This window comes from Thermobia domestica, chromosome 8 (assembly GCF_964235325.1).
Source record: "Thermobia domestica chromosome 8, izTheDome1.hap1.1, whole genome shotgun sequence".
NCBI lineage: Eukaryota > Metazoa > Arthropoda > Insecta > Zygentoma > Lepismatidae > Thermobia > Thermobia domestica.
In genome coordinates this window covers 129,822,218-129,848,398 of record NC_137461.1, presented here as the reverse complement: position 1 = coordinate 129,848,398, position 26,181 = coordinate 129,822,218, and the positions used below count along the sequence as shown (strand labels likewise).

The 26,181-nt window shown below is 35.2% G+C and overlaps 1 protein-coding gene across 1 annotated transcript; it reads left to right on the top strand.

Moving 5' to 3' along the window:
• The first annotated feature begins 2,346 nt into the window (after positions 1-2,346).
• LOC145692296 (uncharacterized) lies at positions 2,347-25,625 on the top strand. The gene is made up of 4 exons (XM_081767594.1): positions 2,347-2,532; positions 18,241-18,462; positions 21,604-21,771; positions 24,250-25,625. Exons 1-4 carry the CDS (start codon positions 2,347-2,349, stop codon positions 24,535-24,537), a joined length of 864 nt encoding a protein of 287 aa, XP_081623720.1. The 3' UTR covers positions 24,538-25,625.
• Positions 25,626-26,181: the final 556 nt, after the last annotated feature.

Sequence of the window (26,181 nt, the reverse complement as noted above, 5' to 3'; positions counted from 1 at the left end):
TCATGACAGAGACAATTATGTAAGTGCAGGAAGGAATTGTGTGATTTTCTTGTGCAAAAGAATATCTAATCATTTTACTAGTAGAAAATGCGAACGCTTGGATAATTTCTAATTTCACTTTTTATATTAATTTGAGAATGCTAAATGTAATGGAACTATTTTTAATTTTTATTCATCCATGACATCACAAAAAAATGATCTCAAATTGGAGTCTTTCAAATACAGCTTACGTCAATAGTAAGTCTCCATACTTGTATACCTTTCTAATTGAGCTTTTACTATTAATTTGATGATACTAAACAAAAAAAAAAAAAAAAAACTTTAAAACGTATCGGTCCATAGCGTGACACGACATAGCCTGTAGTAAAAGACTCCAACTTTGTGGTTAATTTTCTCGTGACAGCGTATACCCATACCTTTACAGGTAATATCTTTGGATCCATCGCTCTCAAATCAATACAAAAAGCGCAATCAAAAATTCATATAAATGTGAAGACCTTGTACTAGTTTGGGATGACTATATGTTTGTCATCGAATTATCTAGAATGTTTCCATGGAATGCCCAAATCAAACTAATTCAAATGGATTCTGAAAGTAAAAGGCAGACTATGCAGTGGAGGAATTCAGAACTTGCGCGTCGAAGGGAACCACGACTTGCCAGGTCACACAACAAATTGATGACAGCATTTTTTTGGGTTCACAAGGGGTTATTTTCATAGACTTTCTCGAACGTGGAGTGACCAACACAACATACTATATACGTTTTAGTTCATAAGATTTCCCAACTGAGATGAACACTGGTACTACAACCCCCAACCCCGAACTATCGCCATTGAATGCCTGTCTGGACTATTGAAATTGACATATAGATGGAAAACAGTTTAAAGATGGCAACTAGGTCTTGCCGTGTTTTCACTGTTCGCCTTTTTTCGTTTTGCCTTATGATTCTTATCTCAGGAAACGTCAATCAAAAATTGATACTTAATGATATGTTATCGTAAGGAAAACGGGAATTCCCGTTTCGCCTTACAATAATTTTCATATATTGCTAGCTTTGCTTGAGCAAATGTACAGCTTGCTTCGAATCTGCTGCACTCTCTGAAATTGACTTCATTTTTCATTTCTCGTTAACAGATTTTTTCTTTCGTTGTGTATAAAAACAGTAGAATCACTTTTAACACTATCCACCTTACATGTACTTTATTTCTTTTAACCTGAATGACAATCACTTATTCTGTCTACTGAAAAAGAATTGCAACTCCTCGAAAACAACTGAACTCGGATCAGGAATGTAGAAAAGTTTTCAAAAGTGAAATAAAAATCCTCTCCAACACTCACTACTTACGTGTAAAGAAAAAAGGACAATTTAAAATGATAGTTCTCATAATCATGTTTCATTTATTGAGTACTGAAAAATTTTTTACAGAAACTCCGACTCACAAAACTGCCCAACTATCAAACAGTCGGAGCCCAATTTCGTTAGTGTACAAAAAGTTTCAAGCAAAAAGTGTACGACTATATTTAGGCTGAAAAAAAAGAGAAAACACTTTTCCACAACTAAAAGGGAGGATAGTTTCATTTGGTAAAGATAACATTTTTCAAAAATGGCAACAAGATGGAACTTAGAATAGCGATATATACAGAGGTAGCCGGGGAGAGGAATGGGGAGCTGACCCCCAAACCATATCCTACTAAATGAGGTTCGTTTGTTATGTGTTTATTAAACTTATTTAATTCTTACAGTCAGGGGCTTGAGCAGGAATTCGTTAAAGGCAAAAAGGCCCAAATTGAATTAAAATTTGTAATACCGCCCCTAAAATTAGACAAAATTTACAGAAAAGTCGGGATTTCGGGGAGGGGCTTCGGACCCCCAGTGGCCATCCTCTATATGCAGAAAATGAAGAATGTTCTATGAAATGAAGTATCTTTTAAAAAATAAACAATGCTATTACGTTAAAATAATTTTAAAAAAATGAAATTAATCATTCACTCTGATTTGGCTAAGAAGATGCATAGTTGCGAATTTATTGCTATACTACATATCGTACAATGGTGTCTATCATTTATATCCATAAAAACTCATAATCAAAGAAATTGACTTTCGTAAATGATTTTTGCTTCCTTATTAATAATTTATGCTTACATTTTGTATCTATGAATGTATTTGCAAGTTTGTAAGGCGAAACGGGAAAATCCACATTGAGATTTCCCGTTCTGCCTTACATCAAGATGGAAAGTGATAACAGGTTTTACATGCCAATTTCATTGCTAGAGGTCATAAGGCGAAACGGGAAAAGGCGAACAGTGCAGGAATCAGTTGTTGCGTATGTGAAAAACGGGTGTGGAATGACTAATCTCAAGAGTTTTACGAACATACATTCGTGCCATGGGAACAAAGATGGCTGCAGTATAGTGAAGCAAATGGATCATGCATTGGATGATATTTCCAAAGAACCAGTGCGTTTACCTACAAATGTATATTTCTCTAATGGCTACCATTACCGAGCTACAGGAGATTGTGCGTTACTTTCTGTTAGACGTTTATATAACGCCTTCGCTCTTATTGTATATGTTTTAACCCAATAATAACCACAGAACTCAATGAGACGAAATATTTGGAGTTTTTAAATGCAATTGGGTACAATACATCCCGAAAATACTATAAACTAGATTTCAACTGTGCACAGGCTTGTTTTTCTTTTTTTTAAGTTGGTTTGTTAATTAATGTTAAAAATGTTTACTATATCTATGAAATATTAATTTTTTTATTATATCTTTTAAGTATTAAAGCTTTTGTACATGAGTGTAAAGGAACTTCAAGACCTACAAACATGATTTATTATAAAAATATAGAAACTTTCAAATATATAAACAACTTCAAAATAGTCCCTAAGGATGTGTAACGTCCGAGTTGTTTGTGGATTTCAAGCCATTGAAAGTATTGTAATATATATATATATATATATATATATATATATATATATATATATATATATATATATATATATATATATATATATATATATATATATATATATATACTTTCCAAAATTTTCAGAGAAGGACAAGAAACAGAAGACGGGAAGGACTTCTTGCTAAAGTAAGTTTTCGGTATCTACGAGAAATAAGAATTCACTCAACTCGGAACTTTGTATGTAAGTTAACCTTTTTTCTATAATTGAATTTGTGTTGTTTCGAGAATGTATTTTTACATATTCTCATTGAGATCTCCTAACAGGCCTACCAACGATCGGATCATTCAGATCTTTGTAATTTCATAAAGTTGTTTTAATATTCAGATTAATATTCTTGTTCAAAATATTCAGATTAATGTCTTTTAAGACAGCAGACAAAATAAGTGCACTTACTTACTCAATCAATATTAATATTGAATATGTCTGCCACAATTGTATCTAATTGTTTTGTCAAGTAATCATTTATGATTAAATCATAAATTTAGCATTATATATGTTAGACATAACCTCTATAATACCAATCAAGTGTAATTAGATACTACCGATCATATTTAATCAAAAACTCAATAACTCCATAATATATTTAGGAATCAAAACATAACTCTTAATTACTAATTTAATCTATCAACGAATTGACACATAACTCCCTAATCTATCTGTGTACAAAACATTGGCAACCCACATCTCTCTTTAGAGCCCAGCACTTTTACTTAAAGTTGAAATTCAATCAAATAAATATTGATTTAGCTAAGTACCTCATCCAATTGCATAGATGGTTTTCAACAGATGTGAAGATCGTAATACTATTTACAGCAATTTGAAATCTCAAACCGTTCTGGAGATACGATAAACGCTAGTGAAGTTCGCAACACTGCTTAAAATTATGTAAATCTGACACCCATATAGTATTTTATATTGTTATAGAAGCAAAGTTAATCAAAAACTGATTTAAAAAGTTCCAACAAATATGCCATTTTAACGAATATATAAAATTTTACCATTTGTTTCATATCTTCGGAATGATTTGAGATATTAAGTTCTTGTAAACAGCGTTTTAATTTTTATGTGTGTCGAAAATGATCTATGTAACTGTTTGTGACACTTACCTAAACACTTTTACGAAATAAATATTTTGAAAAAATCAAACTTTCAATTCCTTGTAACTTTGTTTTTTACCTGTTTGAAATACGTCGTTTAATGACCATATTATTCGATCTTAAGGTACTTTATTTGTGCGTTATATCGTCCCTCTCATTTGCATTATTACTGTTGGAGAACCCTTCAAAATTTGGTTCATTTTCGATGTTTGTGACGCTGTAGTGTTTTTACTTTGCAGCCTGGTATAACAAACATGGCATTGTAAGTTTTCGCTTTACATATAGATTTGGAATATATAATAACCTGATGTAATGCTATTTAGAAAAATGTAATTAAGGTTGGATTGGCAACTCTGTTGATCCGGTGATATTACAGAGTATATCAAATAATGTTCCTCTGTCGATATTTGCATGGTTCGGAAATTCAGCTTTAAGTGCCTATTACTTTAAAAGTTAAAAGGAGGTATTAAGATAAATGGTCCTCCCTGTTCACGCGTATCCAGAAAGAATATAAGGTCGAGTGCTTGGTCTCCCTCGTCCAAATTCTGCGTAAGCCTATAAGTTTCTATAACGTAGTGACCAGTAGTATATAGTACTGAAGAATATTGTTTCCATTGGAGGTGTTGACTGATACAGTGTATCTCAAAATTGATTTTAACTATCTAGGCAGTTACCATGTCCTTAATGTTTTTTTAATTTTTAAATTTTCACGATATACCCTTTAGAACTGCTTACATAAGAATGGGTCCCAACATGCCAGTTAGGAACCACTTGGTTAAGAGATAGTTATCCAGTACATTTACCTGAGTAAATTTTTCCAAATGTCAGTAACGTACAAATGAAAGTAACTGTTATAATTATGTTTGGTTGACTCCCATTGTCTATTGAAGTTTGATATTGTGAGTAGTTATTTCATTTTATTTTTGGCAAGGCAAGGTTGATAACTTCCTGTGAATATTTGATCGACGCAAGCAAATGATCTTTCCCGTACAAAAATCCGCATGTAAAGTATTCATATACACAGAGCAGACGCATTATATTGGGATATAAAAATAGGGTGTAACTATGTAGACTCAATCTTATCAAACGAGAAGTTGAATTTGATCATTTTTCTATGTCGACCATACTCGTGGCTGTTAGGAGGCAGGAAAGAAGGCTTCTACGTAGTGCGGCGTTTATTTTGTCCTTCCACGAACATGGTCATCACTTTAGGAATGAGCTCACTTTGTCCTCCGGAAAAAGGTCCAAGTATTACAGAGTGTTCTGGGGCAGGACAAATCCCTAATCGGATCTTGTCTTGGGTTGGGCTCTCCTCTAACCCATACTTTCCCTCTTCTCTCGGTTTCCCTTACATTCTCTCTTTCTCTTCACGTTTTCCTCTCTTCCAGTTAAGTGTTGCCAACAGCTGATAAGGAAATAAGAGTGCAGAAACCATAATTTATATCGGTCTTTAATATGTTGTTAAATTACTCGTATTTCAGTTTATCAGTTGTAATATACAGGTGTATTAATATTTCTAACAATATCTGAAGTATGAAATAAAATTAAAAATAAGTAGTTTTTTTAAAGACAAAGAAGCTTTTAAGAATATTAACAAATAACTTGTTTTCTAGAACATTTTTTGATGCACCAGCCGTGTGAACAAGATCTGTTATATAACATATGTCCAAAGTTTCCAGTATATTTTGTAGCAGTAAGTTTCTTGGATCCGACAGAGGAGCTGGAAGATTTTGAAATGAGAATAAATCACTAAATTTTCATAGATAAAAAATACATTAGGATAGAAATATAAGTTATTATGTGCCATTTTTATTTCCCACAACAGCTCTTTATATTTTGAAAAGGATGCCCTTCAAACGACTTCCATCTACTCCTATGGACATTCGCAGCTATTGTCAGAAGTCACAGACAGCACATTGCTTCATTTTTGCATTAATATCGAAATTTTCTCGGATATGGCAAGCATCAGGTCGTTTAATATACCGGGGCCGCGGTGGCTCAGTGGTAGAGCGTTCACCTCTGGTGCTAGGGGTCTAGGGTTCAAACCCTGCTCCCGCCAAGTGAACTTTGTGGTGGACAAACACCGTGTGCGTGGGTTTTCTCGGGGTTCTCCCGTTTCCTCCCACTTTCTTCATTCCACCATTTCATTCATTACTCATCATCACCGTCTCCTTTAGCCTAACCGGCATAACCGTGGGACGTAAAACTCAAAAATTTCATTTTTCATTTTCATTTCGTTTAATATACAGAATTATTCCCCTATAAGTTGAATCTTAAAAAGACCTACATAAAATAGAGATGGATAAATCAAGTGTCCGAAGAGGCCAGAGTATGCCACCAAAACCCGAATATGATACGTCCTGGAAAAAGTTGACGAACGAAAAACATAAAGGGCCAACAAGTGTCACCTGTGGCTCCGTCTACTTAAAAACATAGTTCTTGTTGATTAATCACACTGCAACGATATTCTGATTGAACAAAATTCTTCATCATTACAAGAACTTTTAAACATCAGAGTTCATAATCACACTTTCCCCATTTCACTTTCGAAGAAATATTGGCCTTTGACACCAAATGTACCAATACTACACCATCGCTGTCACTCGTGAACTGTAGAGTGGCCTTTTAGAAATCTCCTGCGCTTTTTCGGTGACTAATATAAGAATGTTTTCTTTGTGACTCGCTATGTAAATGGAAATGTGCATTGTCACTCATCAGAATAATAGTTTCATCCGACATTCCTAGTATTCCTTGATCAGTCCTCTTATGTTGGACACAATGATCATAGAGCAGCTCCTGAACAATAATCTTGTAGAGATGAAATTTGAGATCAAGATATAATAGCTATTGTACTGAGCGATCCGAAATTCTCAGTGTTAGAACATAACGTGGGGGCCTAAGAACAACTTCAGTTACTAATTTAACGTTTTCTAGTGCCCTTACGGTTCGAAGACGACCAGGTGGTGCCTAATTCGCAGCGGATGCTATCAACCTAACGTAGAGCACTCACTTGAAGATAATGTGCAGTTAATTACATGGTGACTTGCCACGTAAAAATGACGACAAAAGAGATGCCGAATTTTCAATACAAAATCACCAGTCTTGAAGAATGCCTCCAGCTTTCCACAAATCTCAATGTTGCATATTCCAGATCTCCATTGTTACTTAATAAACAGACAACAATTCCTTCGGCTCCCCATAGGAGCACATGGAAGTCATATGAAAAATTGTCATGATAACTAAAAATAACATACATTTTAACTGTAACTAATTTAATAGGATATTTTCATTTCAAAAACTACGTAATGTCCATGCCAGACTATACTATTTTTACTGTATCGTATTTTACATATATACTCTCAATTCTTAGTATGAAAATACTGTCATTGGACTTTCATGTCATTTCAAGCATTCTATTATAAATTCCTTTTCAAGTCGCAAAGAAATATAATAATATAACATATTGAATCTTCAATAATTATCGAATGGTTAGTATAACACAAGTAAATATAAAGAAAGTAGTCTTAACCAGGAACATCTATTATTATGCGTGTAAATTTCAAAATGGAATTCATATTAAAAGATCTATTAGGAATCAATAAAATTTAGAATTTCTGAAATTAAATGCAATATGTTCTATTCCCTAATGCTACTATCTCTTGTATTATCTGTTATATCTTTTCAACAAAATGCGCGTCTTATTTCAACCATTTTTCTTTAATATTTATCCTTACTGTTGTAGTAACAACTTTAGTTTGTATTACATAATCAGACAAAATGTCATTTGAAATTTTTGTTGATTTTCGGTTATGTTTCGTTTTGTTAGATGGAATGAATTTCCAAGTAAAATAACGAAAGCCTTTATATTCCTAGTTTTTAGTATAGACTTTGGAAGATTATAATCTTTTGGGAATATACTGCATATTGGACTAAATAGATAAGGTGGTTTTCGTGTGTATCAAATCTGCTCTTTTAAGAAAGAATTACGCTTTGTAGATCTCAATTCTGATGGCGTATGACCTCACTGACAGAGCTTGGATAAATAAAATACCAGCTATCCAATAAATATTAGTTTCTTCGAATCAGATGTTTTCTTAATTAAAACACTTAATGCAATACCCCCTCCAGAAAAGGCTGTAAATAAACTTGTGAAAACATTTGGCATATAGAGCTAGTAGTAAGAATGGGATAAAAACTAATTATAAGTTGGATCATGTCTGGCTGATACCAAATATAGGATTATTGAAGGATATGTAAGATATATCGATCAGTAATATTTGATATCGCTATTCTATCGATATTTGAAAATATTGATTGTTGGGAGCGATACATCGAAATATCTCAAGTGCCTAGGAAATACCTACTAAAAGCTGCTTTAATTCTAATAATATCAAACTTCTTAATTCATTATTCCAACTTAAAGTTTAATTAAAATAGTTATGTAGTATTAAAGGGTAAGAATAGTTCACTTGTATTAACCACAATTTCAACAAATTTCCATATACCCAAGATCGGTTCACCGCATAACCTGAGGGGTACGCGTATCCCACATTTAAAATCACTTCTTTTAAATAGTCCGATTTACATCAATTATAGTATTTTGATTTTAAGTGTGTAACAAAATAAAATAAACCAACAAACACAATAAATTTATTTTTAGTTGGCAATCCTGCTCACCACGAATGTATCCTGTGTTTCCTTACTTTTATTGTTTGTAGCCTCACTCAATTGAGAACGCCTTGTGCTGAAGAAGATAGTGGAGATTGTTTTTAACTTTTTCTTTTCCCTTACCAAATAGACCAAAAGAAAGATTTTCTCCTGTTTCTGACTACATAATAGTATTATTATGGTGCTATTATACGAATATTGTTCTCCAAAAACTAAAGTATTTTCCTATTTTGTATTCATATGTAACTAATGAATAAGATCATGAAGTTACAGATATTGTGTACACTTTGAGTACGAAATATAATTGGTTTGCTCAGAGCACAAGGGAAACAAATACAATAATCAAGGTTGTGAGAAAAAGAGGCATAAACCTTTTGCGATATGACTAATTACATCTTTTAAAGTCTGAAAAGAGCTTCAAATAGAGAACTTAAATCTCAAGCATATCGAAAACAGCTAATAAAATTTAATTGGTTCCCTTGTGCACTGAACTTCCGATAATCATTTTGAATTTGTTACTTTTTGTTTCCTCTTATTTCACTTTCTTTTGGGTCGAATCTGAATTTGAAAAGCTGAATAACGCAATTCATGTTTGCTGATTAGTTATTTTGCAGCACAAAATCATTTTATAATTGTTTTCTTCTGCTGAGAAAATGGGACACTATGATATGGTACGTAAAGTTAAACACTTACCAACCGGAAGCATCAAATTCATTTCCTGGTGAGGGCAGAATTTATTATCTTGTTCTATCTCGTTCAAAATATGACAGAGTTTTACCCAGGCCCTGCCAAGTGAGTATCTTAACAGGATTATCAGACGTATGATAATTTGTTCCCTTCGTACGATATGTGGTGCGATTCCTTGACAGTACGTATTATTAACGATCTTTCTGAAATTTTGCTGCATTATTTTTGTTTTAAACCAAACACGTTATCTTCTGATATGATTTCTACCTCTCAATAACTTCTGATCCACAACTTGTCGCAATCTGCTGTGGTTATGTTGTAGAGCTACCTTCCTCTTTCGTCGTACAGTAAATTACCGAAACAAACTTACTACTTCCACAGTGAATGCATGTTTTAGCCAGTCAATATATGAACCACAGTTTCACACCATCTTCAAATAAGCTAAACTGCATGATAAGCTGTTTTTGTACGCTTCGAAATACAAAGTCGTGTTAAATAGAAAGGGACTATGATACTTTCAAGAACAAAGATATAAGTTTCTATTATTGATAAATCGGTGTTTTTTCTGCTATTTTGCCATGTTTTCCTAAGGAGAAAGCGATCCAGCCTTATTTTGCGTTCGCGTTTCGCATTTGATGAGTTTGTTAACGCTGTATGAAGGGAAAGACTGGGAAGAGAGGCAGACTGAGGATGGTGTTGTCTATTCTTTCTTCTTAAGTACCGAGGTCAGGCCCATTCTCTGTTTTTACTTTTTACAGTTCAATATCGCATATCAGCACCGTGTTCAGTGATGAAACCGGGATATCCAGAGGTAGACATATCATTGACCCACCAGGCCCAGTGGCCCGGACAAACACATTACACAGAATGACACGGCCAGATTGGTGTGGCCCGGACAGACACATAATACAGAGTGACACAGGCAGACTCCGTGTGGTTCGCAGAGATCCGCTATGACCTCAACAAGATGAGACATCTCCACATAGAGAGCTAATACAATTCTAACAATCACGATTTCATCCCCTTGTCTGTTTTCTCACTAAATCTATAATTTTATTTCTCGCTTGTTGTTTGGGTCTTTATATATATCAAAGCATTATACCGAAAGTAACTACAAAGTTTATCAGAGTATAAACACTGAACTCACAGATAAAATCTCCAGACTTGATGTATCAGGAAATGAATAATCTTATTCTGAACATAATAACAGTAAGTATGATACTAGTTTCACTTCAACTGACAAAGAAGATATTTTGTAATTTGTACTTTCCAGTCAAATCTCCACTTCGAAAAACTGTCAGCACAAATGCAATCAGAATATATCAAATTGTACGGACGTCATCGTTGTTAGAATTGTACAGCTTTAAACTAATTAATATTGTACTGTTTTATACTATTTTGTTAGAGGGATCCATGTTTCGCAAATGAGGTTTCGAGAATCATCTATCACTCTGCTTGCATTAGGGACTGTTCGTCCTTTTTTCAAGAAGAGAATAAACTCGAACGTAAACGGTAGTTGAAAAGACTTCAGTTATTGATGCAAAAAGTCACATCAGGGGGAGTGTTCCAAACCCTCTCCACATTCCGTTTGTATTTGCAGTCACAATATTTTGGAGGTCTGTTTCAACCCAGGTAGTTGATGTTTCCATTCAAATTCTTTTACTAAATGTAAGAGTGCAGAGCCAAGAACTCAATCATTTCCTCATATATCGTACAATCGAAGTCTTCGCATATTGTTCATAACAATGCTCAAAAACTTTCGTTTGTATTGTTAGCACACGCTTCTTCGGTAGAGGGATCCGGGATCTATAGTCGGTGAGAGATCGTGTGGTTCGGATTACATGTTAAGCTAAAGTATTAACTAAGTCTATCTGAGTAAAGAATGGCTAAAGAATTTTCTATAAGTAACAATAGTTGTATTACCTTAGAAAATGTAAGTAAGTAAGTGCAGACATGCGCGCCGACTACATGGGTGCTCCGGGACTCCGGCACCCACACAAATAATCTTGTGGGTGTGCTGCACCCACAAGACTTTTAGTTTGGACTCGGAATTGAACCGCTTTAAATCAGTCGTGTTACCAACTGAGCTAGGGCAACCTCAACTTATCCTCATAACACCGGTATATATTACTTTATCATATCGGAGCCCTTTATGTCAGTGCTCATAAAAAAATTAACTAAAAATGAATCAATCAAATATCGAGGCTTTCCTAAACATATATACGCTAATACGCCCCATCATTGATATGCACCCACAGAAATTTTGGAAAGTCGACACCGTTGAGTGCAGAAACTATAGAACCATTAGTTTTATTTCCCACACTGCAAAGATTATCGTGCGTGTACTGAAGTAAGGTAGTAGAGATGGCTGGAAAGTAAGGTAGGAGAGATGATGGAAGAAGGTAAAATAGGATTCCGGAAAGAAAGAGGCACTGTTGAAGGGAAGAGTTGTGTTTTTGTTTCGTCAAGTGGCAAAAAAGCTTTCGAGCATATCAATTGGACCAAATTTCTTAAAATATTTTAGAAAGTGAGGTATATTGGAGGGACGATTCATTCGCAAGCTATACACAGAATAAAGATTAAAGTTGGGCTTGAGTTAAGGAGAAAACAATAGTGTTGAGATTGGTAGAGGCCAAGAAAACAAGAATATTGTATGTCACCCTAAATATTCAACGTGTAGTTACAATGAACGCTTAACGAAAGAAATATTAATGGATATTAGAAATTTCAAGATTGGCGGACAGATCTTTAACAACGTGAAGTATAGAGACGATACGGGTAATATAGCCAGAAGCGAGAAAGGACTACAGGAGATGATGGATAGAATAGTTGACACTGGGAAACAATATAGAATGGAAATTAACATCAAAAAGTCGAAAATCATGAGAATATCCTATTCAGATACCGCCCCTACGGATCACAGTACAACAAAGAAAACTTGAAGAAGTATCTTTAAAGTACTTTGAAGAGAGATGCTTACTATGCCAAAGAGATCAGTTCAAGAATTTCAGGAGCCGGAGAGGCATTTAACAAGAAACGATCACTCCTAACTTGCAGGCTTAACAGGTACTCAAGTTCTATATACGTATAGAGCACAGGATTGTACAGGTCGGAGATATGGACATTACTGAATTTATAGAGTAAATGTTGATAGAATTTCAAAGTGTGGTGTTGGAAAGATGAAGGAAATGAAATAGAGGAAGAGAATAAAACCGAGGATGGTTTAAAACGAGTAGGAGAGAGGCGGATACTCTTAATCAGCATATTTCGTTGAAAGATTAAGTTGATTGAACAAGTTTTGCGGAGAAATTGGATTCTTCGTAACTCCTAGGGAGAAAGACTGAAGGAAAGCGAGAAGTAGGAAGAAGACGAACTCAAATTATCGATGAATGAGAATAAAAGAAAATATTATATGGAGTAAGCTGAGATCTATTTTTCTGTATTGATATCGTCCATTAATTGTAGACTCCTTCGCTCTGTCCTCCTCTTTCCTGCCACCATACTCTCTCTAGCACATCTCTCATGATACATTTCCTTCTTAGCTAATGTCCCAACTCTATATTATATGTATATCAAACTATTATGAGACATAGTTCTATAATTTCCACGTCTCTCTGGGCTCGAGTTTTCAACATCGGTGTCATGATTGTCTTCAGGAAATCTTTTGGTCACTCCTCCGTTTCAAGACAAAGATTTCAATCAATATATACGTACACAGAGAAAAATTGTGACGTTCATTCACACGTTTGACTTATAAATAGACGTATTCGTAGAAGAAATATCTGTAAAATGGAATGTGATGTATAAATATGGTTTGCTGATATACATTAAGTTGATAGGAATAATGATGAAAACGATGTAGGAAAGCTCTTTTGATTCTTCCCAGAAGATGAATCATTACGTTCAGTACATTATTTCGGAATGCACACTCTTTTGATGGATGACATTCTTGTATTATTAAAATAAAAATCTCTAATATAAGTTTTTAGATACTACTTGAACATAGCAAACGAGAATGGTTTTGGTTGTCCTCTAAGGGCAAGGTTCTAGATTACTGGTCCCCCTTCCCATGGACAAGGCGTGCAGGTTTACTTTTTGCGCAGCACTAGAAAGACCGTGTTGGAAAGTTGGTGCAGGTTTACTCTTGGCACCTGCATTGTGAAAGATTTACAAGCAAAATTTAAAACTTTGCATATATATGTGAAACATATTCATAGAAGACATGTTTATATAAAACAAATTTCTCCAGACGATAAAATTAAATGCAAAGCCATGTTTTGTGTCTTTATTACAGCTAAATAAATGGGAATGGGGCCTGTGTTCTAGAAGGGTTCACTCGAGCAGACGGCTCTACCAAAAACAAAATTCATAGGAAAATTGCGATGTCAAATGCTTTTCGTAAAAGAAGTAGAGTGTGAATATAAGTAATTTCTTGTATTAGATATATTGAAATACATTTTGAATGGGAGTGAACGTATTCTAAGTTGAAATAATCTGGCAGAAAGGTGGAAATATTCTGTTCGTGTTAGGAATGGACATTTGCGATGGATATAAGGCAAACATACGATTTTATTACAAATAACTCTGTGATAAAGAGCGTCATATTATGTTGAAGTTTTTGAAGCGTCATGTTACGTTGAAACGTAAAATCAACGATTCGAAGTGTGGAAAAGAAGTGAGAATTAAAAACAGACTAATTTCTCCTCACAGCGGGCCAGTTGTACCCGGAAAACCAGTGAATCCATTTTGAAAGTAAGAGTTATTACTATTATTTAAGTGTTTTGCAAGGTGGAAATAATTGGGGATATTTTATGTATGTTGCACTATCCTTGTTTATGCGTGTGCCCCCCGTCGCTGACGCGCCTGCTCCCTACGAAAGCACCCCTCGCTTCGCTCGGGTCCCCTACTACTTTTCTGCTCTGACTCGGTTAGGTAGCATTCGTGCTTTTACTGGGCACGTAGCAGAAGTTGTTTAGTGGTTTATGCATTAGCTCCTCATTTAGTGCATGCTTTGGAAGAAGAAATCAGAAAATGCAATGAATGTGTGAAAATTTGGTAGAACCGTCTGCTCGACTAATGCCTTCTAGAACCTTACCAAAGTAATGCACTTGTATTTTAGGTTTACTAGTATACGGTTTCAAGTCTAAAAGCGTTACAAGTGCTTTACGATAGATGAAATAAGTGAATGCATGTGAAAGACCGTCGCTGGCCTGCTTGCTCCCTTCGGTCGCACCTTGTCGCTTACGCTCGGGCCCGCAGCTTCGCCCTATTCAGACTCGGTTAGATTGCATTCCTGCTATTTAGTGAGCACCAAGTAGAGTTTTTGTGTTTTTTCACTTTTGTTTTTGTCATATATCCGAACTACATAGGCCTATAGATAAGAAAATCATAAAATAAAATTCGACCATAATTTTTCAATCATTACTTCTGATGACCCTCTTAAATTTTCTCTACGAGTATGCCAAGTGAGATATTTCAATGTCGCCTAGCGTAAACCATTTAGGAGGCAATAAGGAAGAAATTAGTAAAAGAATTATAATTCTTTCACTAATTTACTTCCTATTGTCCCCTAAAAGGTTTCTACTAGGCGACATGAAAATATCTCACTTGACATAAATAAAATTCAAGGGACCACAAGAAGTAACTGTTGAAATGTTACAATTGTTTTACGATTTGCGTCTAAATACGGCCATTGGATGTGTACCATAAAAATTACAGTGCGAAAAATAAACTAACCGGTGATAGGTAGCAACTAGAAAGCACGAATGCTATGTAACCGAGTCGGAGTAAGGTGAAACTGGTGGGGCTGCACAGGGATTCGTCCGAAGGAAACAGGCGCGTCAGTGATAGTGAGTATGCGCGCAAGCGAGGTTATTCCCTCGTGCATACAACGTGCTCATGGACCGTATTACAGGATCTATAGTTCTTCATTCATGTCACCTTAGTATTGATATATTGTCAAAGCGTGGAATGCCTCCTGTTACAGAGGTCAAAAATTTTCTTCAGACAGCCCTGATCCCTCTACTCGTTTCAAAATTAACATGACATTTCTAGGTATTTTCTACGTTCTATCTTCGCACTTTGCCCTTACTTATTTCCCACCCTGTATACGGTCTGCCACTAAACTATCCTTTTCTCTGTTTCTTTTGGTGCTGAATCCAGTGCTAGCAATCATTTTCAACAATTGAATTTACAAAATTTAATGGTCTCTTGTTAGGTATGGCTTGTCAGTTTTACTGTATTAAAGTAAGTTTGCCAATTATTGTGGTGAGAGCCATTATTTTGAAATTTAGACACAATATTGACAGGTGTGATCCTCTATTTTTCCTGATTTTTTTTATATGTGAAAGTGACTCATTAGAAATGGATATTATGCAATTTTATGCCATCAGAAAAAAAAACTGGCCCTGACTAGCACTCACCCCTAAAGGTTAACGTCGCGGACTCACTTGTCAATAAGAACGTGAACAAGGCATGTTTCGGTATGCTGCAGTTTTGTCAAGTAGTATTACCCCAAGTTTTTGTTAACTCATGTTGATAGAGGGGCCGCGTGGGCTCATTGGTTGGAACACCCACCTCTGGTGCGTGGGATCCTTGGTTCAAACTCGGCTCATGCCATGTGGGCCATCTGATGGATAAACACCGTGTGCGTGTTTTTTATTCCGTTTCCTCTCACTTTCTTCATTCCACCAATCGGCCTGGCAAGTTGCCATTAGGTGTTAAGTTTTAATAATCACGAAGATCCATGCCCCACCGGCGGCCTGACGCCTCAGGCACCTCGATCATCCGCTCTATTATTGTTCGTTTTATGAGTAACAGCACTAATTTCGTGAAAGTTAGTTTCTCAGAAAAGTTGGTCAAACCTTTCAAAAAAACATGGATGGCGATATTTCAGATGTTGTTCGGTAGTCCAATTTTAGAGGTTTTCCCCAGTCCTACCAGGTTAATGCTGGATGGCATCTAATAAGACTGGTCGAGTTCGTCTCAATTTTTGTCTAAGCCTTTCCTTCTCTTCAGTCATCGTGACAAATAGGCGGATGGTAAACTTTAAATTTAAAACAAAACTATTCATGTTAAACAATGCTATACATGTTCATGGAAAAAAGTCAAGGTTATTTTTCTGGGTCATTTTACGGTTCCATGCACAACATTCCAGCACGTGATGGATAAGTCTTGAGACTAATAACAAACGCACTGCGAGTCCAGCTTATGAGTATACTCACAAGTGAGTGTTGTAGACAAATCCTTCAGTACTATCCAGTGATGTAATGCTAATTTTTTAGGTGGATATACGCTCCATCCTTTGTTACACACAGAAACATATTATGTACGTATATATAATTACGCTTATCAAATTACCAACCCTTGAGCACACTCAGACAAGAGGATTTGAAAAAGAAGCTGCCTGGACTTATAAGCTGATGTACTATTCCAGCATGCACTTAATCTGTTGATAAAAAGGTTCGATAGATCAGTGAGTACGGCTGGCTATCGATTTTTTTTTAAAAATAGAATTACACGAACAGCTGTTTTCAGAGAAAGTTAAACTTTGGACCGTTCACACAGATGTAAATTCCTATAAAATGTAATAATAATAATATTGGTCAAGAAAATGTGAAGAAGCCTTTGCAGATCAACTATCCTAAGAGAAGTTTTCCTTCATTCGCACCAGCCAAATGTCGCAATGGTACCTAACTTATAGGCCCCATGTAGTCTCCTTTCCAACGCCTTTAACGAAGGACGTTATTTGGCTGGCATCTTCATCATCAACCTGGAAATGCCATAACAACCGTCATAATGTGAAATAAATAAATAAATAAATAAATAAATATACTTATGTCTTTTTCTGAAGCAGCTGGCAAATTAACATGTCCTTTGGATTTTTCTTCGCTATTTCTCGATGTCTTTGCTTTTATGTTTTCGTCAACGGAATGTACACAGCTATGAGCTATCAGCTTTGAACTAGAGTAAAGACCACATTTTTCTCGGAACTCCCTTCCGCGGTTAGAAAGAAACTGATTCCATTCCGTATTGCCTCGCTCAAATTGTATCCAATCGGCAGACTTCGAATTTGTATGAAAGAGGCCTTGAAAACTGTAGCCATTACTATGTCAAAACAGAACAGCTTCAATGTTACCACATGAATCTAGGCGGTATTCCTCACCATTCTATCTTCAACTGATCTTTAGCAACAAAAGAGTTTCTAATAGTTTCCAAGAAAAACATTTGGAAACATCTTGGCTTTATTTTATTATAATACCACAGATCAACTTTCAGAAGGTGCGGACAGCGCATGTGACATCTTAAAAAAAAATAAAAAAAAATGCAGTTCAGTGTGTTCTTTTTCATTATAGAAGAGATTGACGGAAAACTCGATTCCCACAACCCGAAAACTCAAACCTTTTAAAAGAATTTAGACATCATTCGCGGCAACAGCCTGACGACGAGCTGTTTAGTGAGATTTTTCTGTTTTGAAATAGAGAACATGAAAAAGAGTTTTTATTTGTTCCAATGAAGTGAGTACACTATGAATCGAATGTAGCGTGTACCCGCGTACTTCCTACTTTTAGATGGCTATATGATAGTTTCCAAAAATTAGTGGTGGGTATACGCCATATACCTGCGTATACAAACCATTACATCCCTTGTAATATACCAAGCAACCACTTTCTGTGTAAAAATGGGAGGATCAACCTCCAAAAGAAGTCAAAGTCTGCGTTTAAGATACCATTTCAGCATTAGGCTGTTGTGACTGATAAAATACGGACCTCGAACACTTTTCTTTAAAAAAAACAAAAAAGTAAATTCAAAAGCTGACTTATATCTTACACACCTGTGTTAATTTTAAATCTGAAAAGGCAGTACACATTTTAGGTACTGATTTTTTTTTTTTTTTTTTTTTGTCAGATATAGCTGGAAGCTGGACACGAGGTGCGGGACAAACAGCTGAAGAAGTACCTACAGAAAGCAGTCTTCCCCACAGAGACCGAGATGCAGACTCTGAGGAAGAAACTGTACACTTCAAAAGTAATGAGGTAATTGACAATAGGTTTTCGAGGAAAATTTATCGGTGCATTTATTGCTCTTTTAGAACGTTCAGTTTCGATAAACTGTCACGCCATGTAAAGAGGCATGAATGGGGCTTTGCGGTATGAATGCAGTTCGTGTAAATCCAATTTCAAATTTATCTGGTGCTTGGGGTCTCGGGTTCAAACCCTGCTCCCGCCAAGTGAACTTTGTGGTGGACAAACACCGTGTGCATGGGTTTTCTCGGGGTTCTCCCGTTTCCTCCCACTCTCTTCATTCCACCATTTCATCCATCTCTCATCATCACCGTCTCCTTTAGCCTCACCGGCATAACCGTGGGACGTAAAACTCAAAGATTTAATTTTTCATTTTTTTCCATGTTCAAATTTCGTTCCTCATTATGCAGACATACTAAAAATTGTATTTATGTGTCTACACGCATTCGAAGTAATGTCAGCGGAATCGATCATAGATTAAGTGTTATTACACGGATCCCAATGAAAAATTGCGTATTTACGAAATAAAATGCAATTGTCAAGATAGTTATGTAGTCAAAACGAAAAGAAATTTAGAAGTCCGAGTAAAGGAATACATTAGAGATTCAAAAGCAGAAACTCCGGTGTCAGGTTTATCGAAACATTTAAAAGAAACGCAACGTACGGTAGAAGATTCACAAGTTTTGTTTGGAGCTAGAAATGAAATAGAGAGACTGATGCTTGAAAATTTATTTATTCATTAAAAAAAATAAATCTAGACAAGGAATAGTTGACTGGAATGGGGGGTGGTAATTACAGAATTTGCACAGGAATAGCATGACAATAAAAATAATAACATGCCTGCCATATTTTAGTTCGCATCACCTTATCCGTATATCGCTGGCGCACTTGCCAACTTTTTTTTTTCACAGCTCTCTCCTTGGTTAGTCCGTTCCTTTTCATTCCTTGATGTTCCTATTCTTTTTCTTCTTGTTTCTAACCTCCGTGACCAAGACTCGAGGGGCGAGTCGAAAGCTTGGAACTATAAAAATTCATGAATTACAGAAATCTGTAAGTAGATTGATATTTAGAATTTTTGAGCTTGGTTTTGCAATGTCTAAGGACGAGAATTAGCTCATTTGCCTACGCTGTAACTTGGATAAAGTACTTATTACTTTCGTGAATTCATGAAGAGTGTAATGTACCATTACAATTACGTAATGTGGTCTCCGCTCGGAGGGGCCCACTAAATTTATCACCTACTGTACCATGCTAATTTTTCCGAAATAGGTTTCGATGTATACATGATATTCAATTGATTATAATTATACTTGGAATTAATGTGGAAATTCGGGATAATTTCGTAGTAACTATATTTTGGGGAATAATATCTTTATTTATACGTTATTTCACGATAATATTTAGCATATGGGTGTTTCAAATAGGGAAACATTGAAATCATCATCTTAATGCTGTACAAAAACTAGGCCGGCTATTGGGCAGGAATTCTTAGAAAAATCTAGCAATCTAAATTTTGGTTGAATATTTTGGACCCCGATTGTCCTTCTTGACATGCCCATATCCTCTCTGAAATCCGGTTTGATCCAGATTTTACCATTTTCTATTCGTTTTGTACTCTCCGCTGCCAAAAATCTCTATACTATTACCCGAACTATAGTATTACGGCGCGAGAACCTCCATTCCAAGACGCGGCGTACATCAAGGACAACACTGTAACTTCAGCTCCTCTAAATATGGAAAATTTCTGCAGATAAACGGAATAAATCGAGGTAATACTAGTTCTAAACAATAGTTAAATCATCTGGACGTAGTAGGGAGCCATAAATTGTTATTTTCATCAGCGAAAAGAGGCAGAAATAGTAAAATATATAATTCAGTTCATAAAACGCCATGTGTACAGCATATAAACAGTATTAATGGCTAATATTTTTTTTCTAAATGTAATACAGTAAATTGTATAAAACAATGTAGTTACATAGTTTCCTTTGGAATATTTTATCCTTGTTTATACGCTGTCCCGTGTGTATGTGTGTGTGACTGAGTGATAATTTTTAGCCTTCAGTCGTAACATTAACGTTGGTTTATTGTAATGGTTTTACAATGCATGACAAAGGTTATAAAGGATAAAGTCTAAAACAAATTATAATCGGCTCTGAGAAATGCCAAAATAACAGGATATGCCTGAATGAACGACGATCTTTCAGAAATATCAAAATTTTTATTTGTAACAAATGTATGCATTACTCGATTTTTTTTTTCTGGCTGATTCAAATGTGTGATCGATCTCTGAATCTTGGAGTTCCGAGACTGGATATTAGGTAACCTTCGTTCTAAAATAATGAATAAACAATAGAACTAAACTATCTTGTCACCCGGGCTGGGTCGGGGCAACTCCCACTGGCGTAGTTGCCTGGACCCAGGTCAGGGTTGTATGGGTGAACACGTGTCTATTCCGGATACCTATAATATCAATACTTGTGCAATAACATTCTGAATACAGAGTACCTTTTAGAAATTATTCGAGTTTCTTCACCATATTCCCAAAATTATCCAGTAATTCGTTCTCCTCAGATCTCCTATCATCTTCTTCCTTTCCTTCTCCTTCCCTCTTCCTTCCTACCTTCTTCTTACTCTTCCTCACTCTTTCTTTCACTATTTCTATTAAAACCTGAAAAGAGGGGTCGTGACTGGGAGTTGTCGCTATTGACACGGTCATTAAAATCGTTTGATATTTCTTCGGAAGTCCGATATGAATTAGTCAACCCGACAACAAACATTTCGAAGTTAGTAGAATACAATCCATTTATTTTATTCATATTTAATTAGATTATATTCCAATATTCAAAATTTAAGACAGTTTTTAAAAAATCGGAAAAATGAGTTTAGTAGGGACTCTCACCCCTGCTTTTCCCTCTCTTGACGCCCCTATTATTCTATTCTATTTTATCTTCTCTTTTCAAGAGTACAATTAGATTCATTTTCTCGATCCATCTACGTGCCTTGAATATTACCGTCTACGCACCGTGAAATCTACCGTAAGATAGTATGAAGGAAAAAGATTTATGGATTTTTCTTTTTTCTTTCTTTTATTTATTTATTTATTTATTTATTTATTTATTTATTTATTTATTTATTTATTCCCCTTTATTTCAGTTGGAAACAGAGGCAAGTCTTTACTTTGGATACGACGTAGACACTCTTGAAATTCAGCTGGGAGATGCAGCGTCAAAAGTGGCACTATCAGCCAACATAGAAAATAATATTTTCGCCCTAGAAAGACATTTGCAGCCAAAGAGATCTACGCTTAGAGCAATTTCCCAAGTAGGTGTATATATAATAGAGTTAAGGGAATTGTTACTGAGAATTGCTTATCACCGACGCAATTTGAGTAAACATTAGTTTAAAATTTCATTTAGTAGGTTACGTTACTATTGTTATGAAGATACACTTCTGTGCATATTAATCCACATCATTCTTCTAGTATAAGAATGAAAAAATTACATTTAATGCGCAACCCCATACTTTGGCCTCTGCTCGTCCCGCAAGTCCTTAACACATCTATTGATACCTCCTTATTAATAAGCACGAGATCAGTAAACAGTAAAACAACCAGCTGATTAAAAAATAATAATATGGCAGAGCTTTGAAACGGCTGTCTATCTACTATTATGTTACATGTTTCCAAAGTAGATAATGCTAATATGGTCAGAGTTCTAAAGGGATTGTGGAAGTATGAAGGATGTTTATTGAGAACATTATAGGAAATAAGATACATGCATTTTTTAATTATTTTTTGGAGATATGTCACCAAAAACATGAGAAAGGAAACAGCCACGGCCTTATTAGGTACCATCTGTACATTCACCTGGTGAAACTTAGTAAAATGGTAAAAAAAAAAAAAAAAAAAAAAAAAACTCAGTCAGGATGCTAAATCCTGAAAGGTTTGATTTCGTGATCCACTAATCCAATCCTCCCGATCTACAATAGTCACATTGTCACCGACTCAGACTGTCTTGTCTCGAAATGATATCTCCTGAGAAGCATTTTTGGACATCCTCGTTTTCCACAGACATTTTCCATGTATGTCGTCTCTTGGGGTACACTGATTGCCACTTATTCAATAGTAGTAATATGGTTTATATTATTGCAATATTCTTTTATTTATAAATGAAGTATTAGTTTTCCATTCATAAAATAACTAACACACGTCATCAAGAATATGATTTTAACGGTCGCTTGAGATTTGATATATTATTGGGAAGAGCTCCGCTGTACTAATTTCGACGCTAATATTGCGCATCTTTTTTACAGTTGTTGGTGGTCAAACTACCATAACAGTGTCGCTGCTTTGCACTTTCTTACAGAACGGGGCTTCTTCCATAATGGAATTTACTATTTCAAGATTTGACGTGTGTGTAAGAATTGTTATGAACGTTCTAAACGAGCGAAGAAACTTCTAAGGACGGGACCTACAGTTTAATGTGGGTTCCGAATATCATGTGTCCCAACCGGAATTGAACGCAGGACCCTTTTGTTGGAAGGAAGCTAGTAAAATTTGACGTGTGGGTGGTTCTCAATCATAATCGTGCTTTTGTGAACAAATTATTAACGTTTTAAACGAGCTTCTGAGCTTCTAAAGGACGAGACCTAGTTTAAAGTGGGCTCCGAACCACATGTGTCATTTACTGGGAATCGAATCCAGGACATTTTGATTAAAAGGTAGCGACTATTACCACTCATCCATAGGGTACATTCGTGCTTTTGTGTTGTAACATATGTATTTGTTACTAGTGAAATGACATTTTTATTATGATTTTTTAAAAAGTAAAATTGTGCACATTAAACGGATTGATTTTTGGTCCAGATTCATACGGATTGTTTCAATAGCTAGCAGTTATTGAAAAAGATGCTCGAAGGTTAATGTCTGTACAGACAATTTTATTACTGTAGAGTATCAAAGGCTCAGGCAACTCTTAGGGCTAATTGACTCTGCCTTTGAACTCCAATATTACTCTAAACATTAATATATTTTAAGGCCAGTCTGCGGCAGAAGTTTACACTCAAGACTCCATTTTGAGAACATCAGGTGACATCATCTTCCAAGTGTAAAAGAATTAAAGGATAATTAAAAGGCCTGCCTGGATACGCTGTTTTATAATAAATAACCTAGTGTTTTACCTACTGTGGCTTTTACGCCTGATAAAGAATACAGTTAGATAATTTTAAACTATAGTGTTTATATCGATTCTAATAACATGTGCAGGTCAAAGTTTGCTCTCACACTTCTTTTGCAGGTAACAATAGTCTTATTTCAGTACGGTTTTTTAGTTTCTTCCACAGAAGGTATAAATTTCAATACAAGTTGACGCTCGACATATTATGTGAGTCTACTTCAGAGTTATCCGGTTAAGAAATTTTACAACTTGGTGAAATTTTACAACTTGGTGAATACTTGGTGGAAATGCATCTTATCGCATTGTTTCTTAGTTCAAAAAGGACGGTTGTTTCTTTATTTTATTTTTATTTTATTTTTTATTTTTATTTTTATTTTATTTTTTATTTTCATTTTTATTTTATTTATTTATTTATTTATTTATTTTTGAAGATCTTGAGTTTAATAAAAGCACAAACTCTCAGCAACGTGGACAAGCTTTTTTTTAGGTCAGTTCGAGGATTGATTCACATACCAGTACGTATTTTTTTATTCTCATTGTACATAGTATTTACTAAAAACTAAATTATCTGTTTAAATTTCTTCCAAATACACTATATATTAAATTATTATCATTTTACTTGCAGGAGGCAGATATACATCAGAAGACGAGTATTGTAGGACAAACAGTGTTTTTTGGCACAAAGAAAGAAATATATTGTGGTTCTGAAGAAATTATTAATTTGAAAAACGGATGCTCTGAGTTTAGGGCTGCAGTATTATTACTAACAGTATATTACGTAAAGAACTTGAACTATCCAAGTGCATATGGTCAAATTCTGGGCTTTTTACAATGCGTCCCAACTCGAGAAAAATTTTCTAAGCAATTGATGTCGCAAAGACTTTTTGAAACTGTGAAGCTCCTAAAGCTGTGAAGTTTTTAAAAGTGTAAAAGTGAAATGTGAATGTGAAATATAGTTGACTTAAACAGTGTTTCACTTAATGCTTGTGTATTATTTTTATGTTTACCCGATTAATATTTTTCATTCTTTCTAACAGTAAATGATCTCACTTTTTAAACGATATTTAACAAGGAAAAATCTTAACAGAGTCACGTCAAAAGTTCCCTTGAAAACTTGTACACGGGTAGATGTTTAAATTAAAGGTCAATAGAAAACAATCAATGCTCACGAGACATAAAGTACAAGAAAGATCAATTAAATTTGCTTGAAATTAGTCCTGCGACTGAAAGCATATAATACCATTATCAGTATATCCAGGAACTATCCAACCTAATCTAACAGAAGATTAGTACCAACAGATTATGTGATAGCTTCCAAACAATACTATAACGATTTCGTAAATTTCAATCGCTCATGTAAACAGGCATCCTGTGTAGTCCCTAATATAACCGCAATACTGGCCAACTCCCTGACGGAAATGCTATCTACGTTAATGCTGATTTTCAAAGATTACTATTGATCCTTATGTATATATAAATATGTAGCCTATATTTCGTAGAAGCATATAATATTATGTGGTTGGTATTTTGTTTATACATTGTCTACAAGTGTAAAAATGTTCAAGGCAGTTTCAGTTTGATCTTGTAAGATTTTATATTGTGGGATGAAACGTTGCTGTTTTAGCAGTTTATTAAATTTATTTTTAACGCCTTTTAGTAGCTGTAGCTCTGGCCTAGAGATCTGCACGGGCAAAATTAGCCCTCTAATTGATGTAAATAAGAATACAATTTTGCTTTCATTGTTAAGTTGCTGTAATTGGGCTCATTTGATTATGACACAAGCTCGGGCCTAAATACTAAAACAAATTTCGGATTTGGATCGGGCCTCACATTATAAATTCACGGGCCGGGCTGGGCTCGGGCTAAAAATTCCGGGCCGTGCAGACCTCTACTCTGGCCAGCATTGAGTATAGACCAAGGATGGTATTGGCCAGGGTCAATCTTACGGTACCATTCCCGCATTCGCCTGATTAAACTGTGGGAAGCCATGGAAAACTTAAGTCAGGATGGTTGGCGGTGCGATTTAACAAATTGGCCTCCTCACTACGAGATGTTACCACCTGGACCGCGAGGGCTGGCTGTATCTTGCTTTGTTCCCACAGTGATGAAAAGCAGCAGTGTCGATGTTTTTTTTTTTAATTTTTTTTTCAACAAACGGTAAACTTGGTTTCTATGAGCAATCCAGCTGTTTTGTTGCATTGTGCTAAACAATTTTTTTCCTACTGCTTAATTGAGTTCAACAAAGTGGCTTCGGAGTGTGTGGAGCTTTGTTTTCTTAGCATCACAATATTCTCAAGGTAAGAACCCGAATTCCACATTTTCATTTTAAAATAAATTTTTAAGTTCAGTATTATCTTACATTTAATTACCGCAGATATTGTATAATACAACATTCTCGAGATTTATTTATCACGTCTAATAATAAATTAGTAGAAAATTCATAGGTATACGTGGTGACAATACCTGTATGAAATGTCATTCTTAGATAAAGTAGTAAATGGTCTAAATTTTCTGTACTAGCATAGCTTCCTCTGCCACATTATTGAAAGGGAATAGT

Bases quoted from the DNA above. Each gene is read 5' to 3' on its own strand.
- LOC145692296 (XM_081767594.1), top strand. From the start codon at position 2,347: ATGACTAATCTCAAGAGTTTTACGAACATACATTCGTGCCATGGGAAC. The intron at 2,533-18,240 runs GTTAGACGTTTA...TAAATTCAAAAG, and splicing joins GAGATTGTGCGTTACTTTCT to CTGACTTATATCTTACACAC. The intron at 21,772-24,249 runs GTAGGTGTATAT...TTTTACTTGCAG, and splicing joins CGCTTAGAGCAATTTCCCAA to GAGGCAGATATACATCAGAA.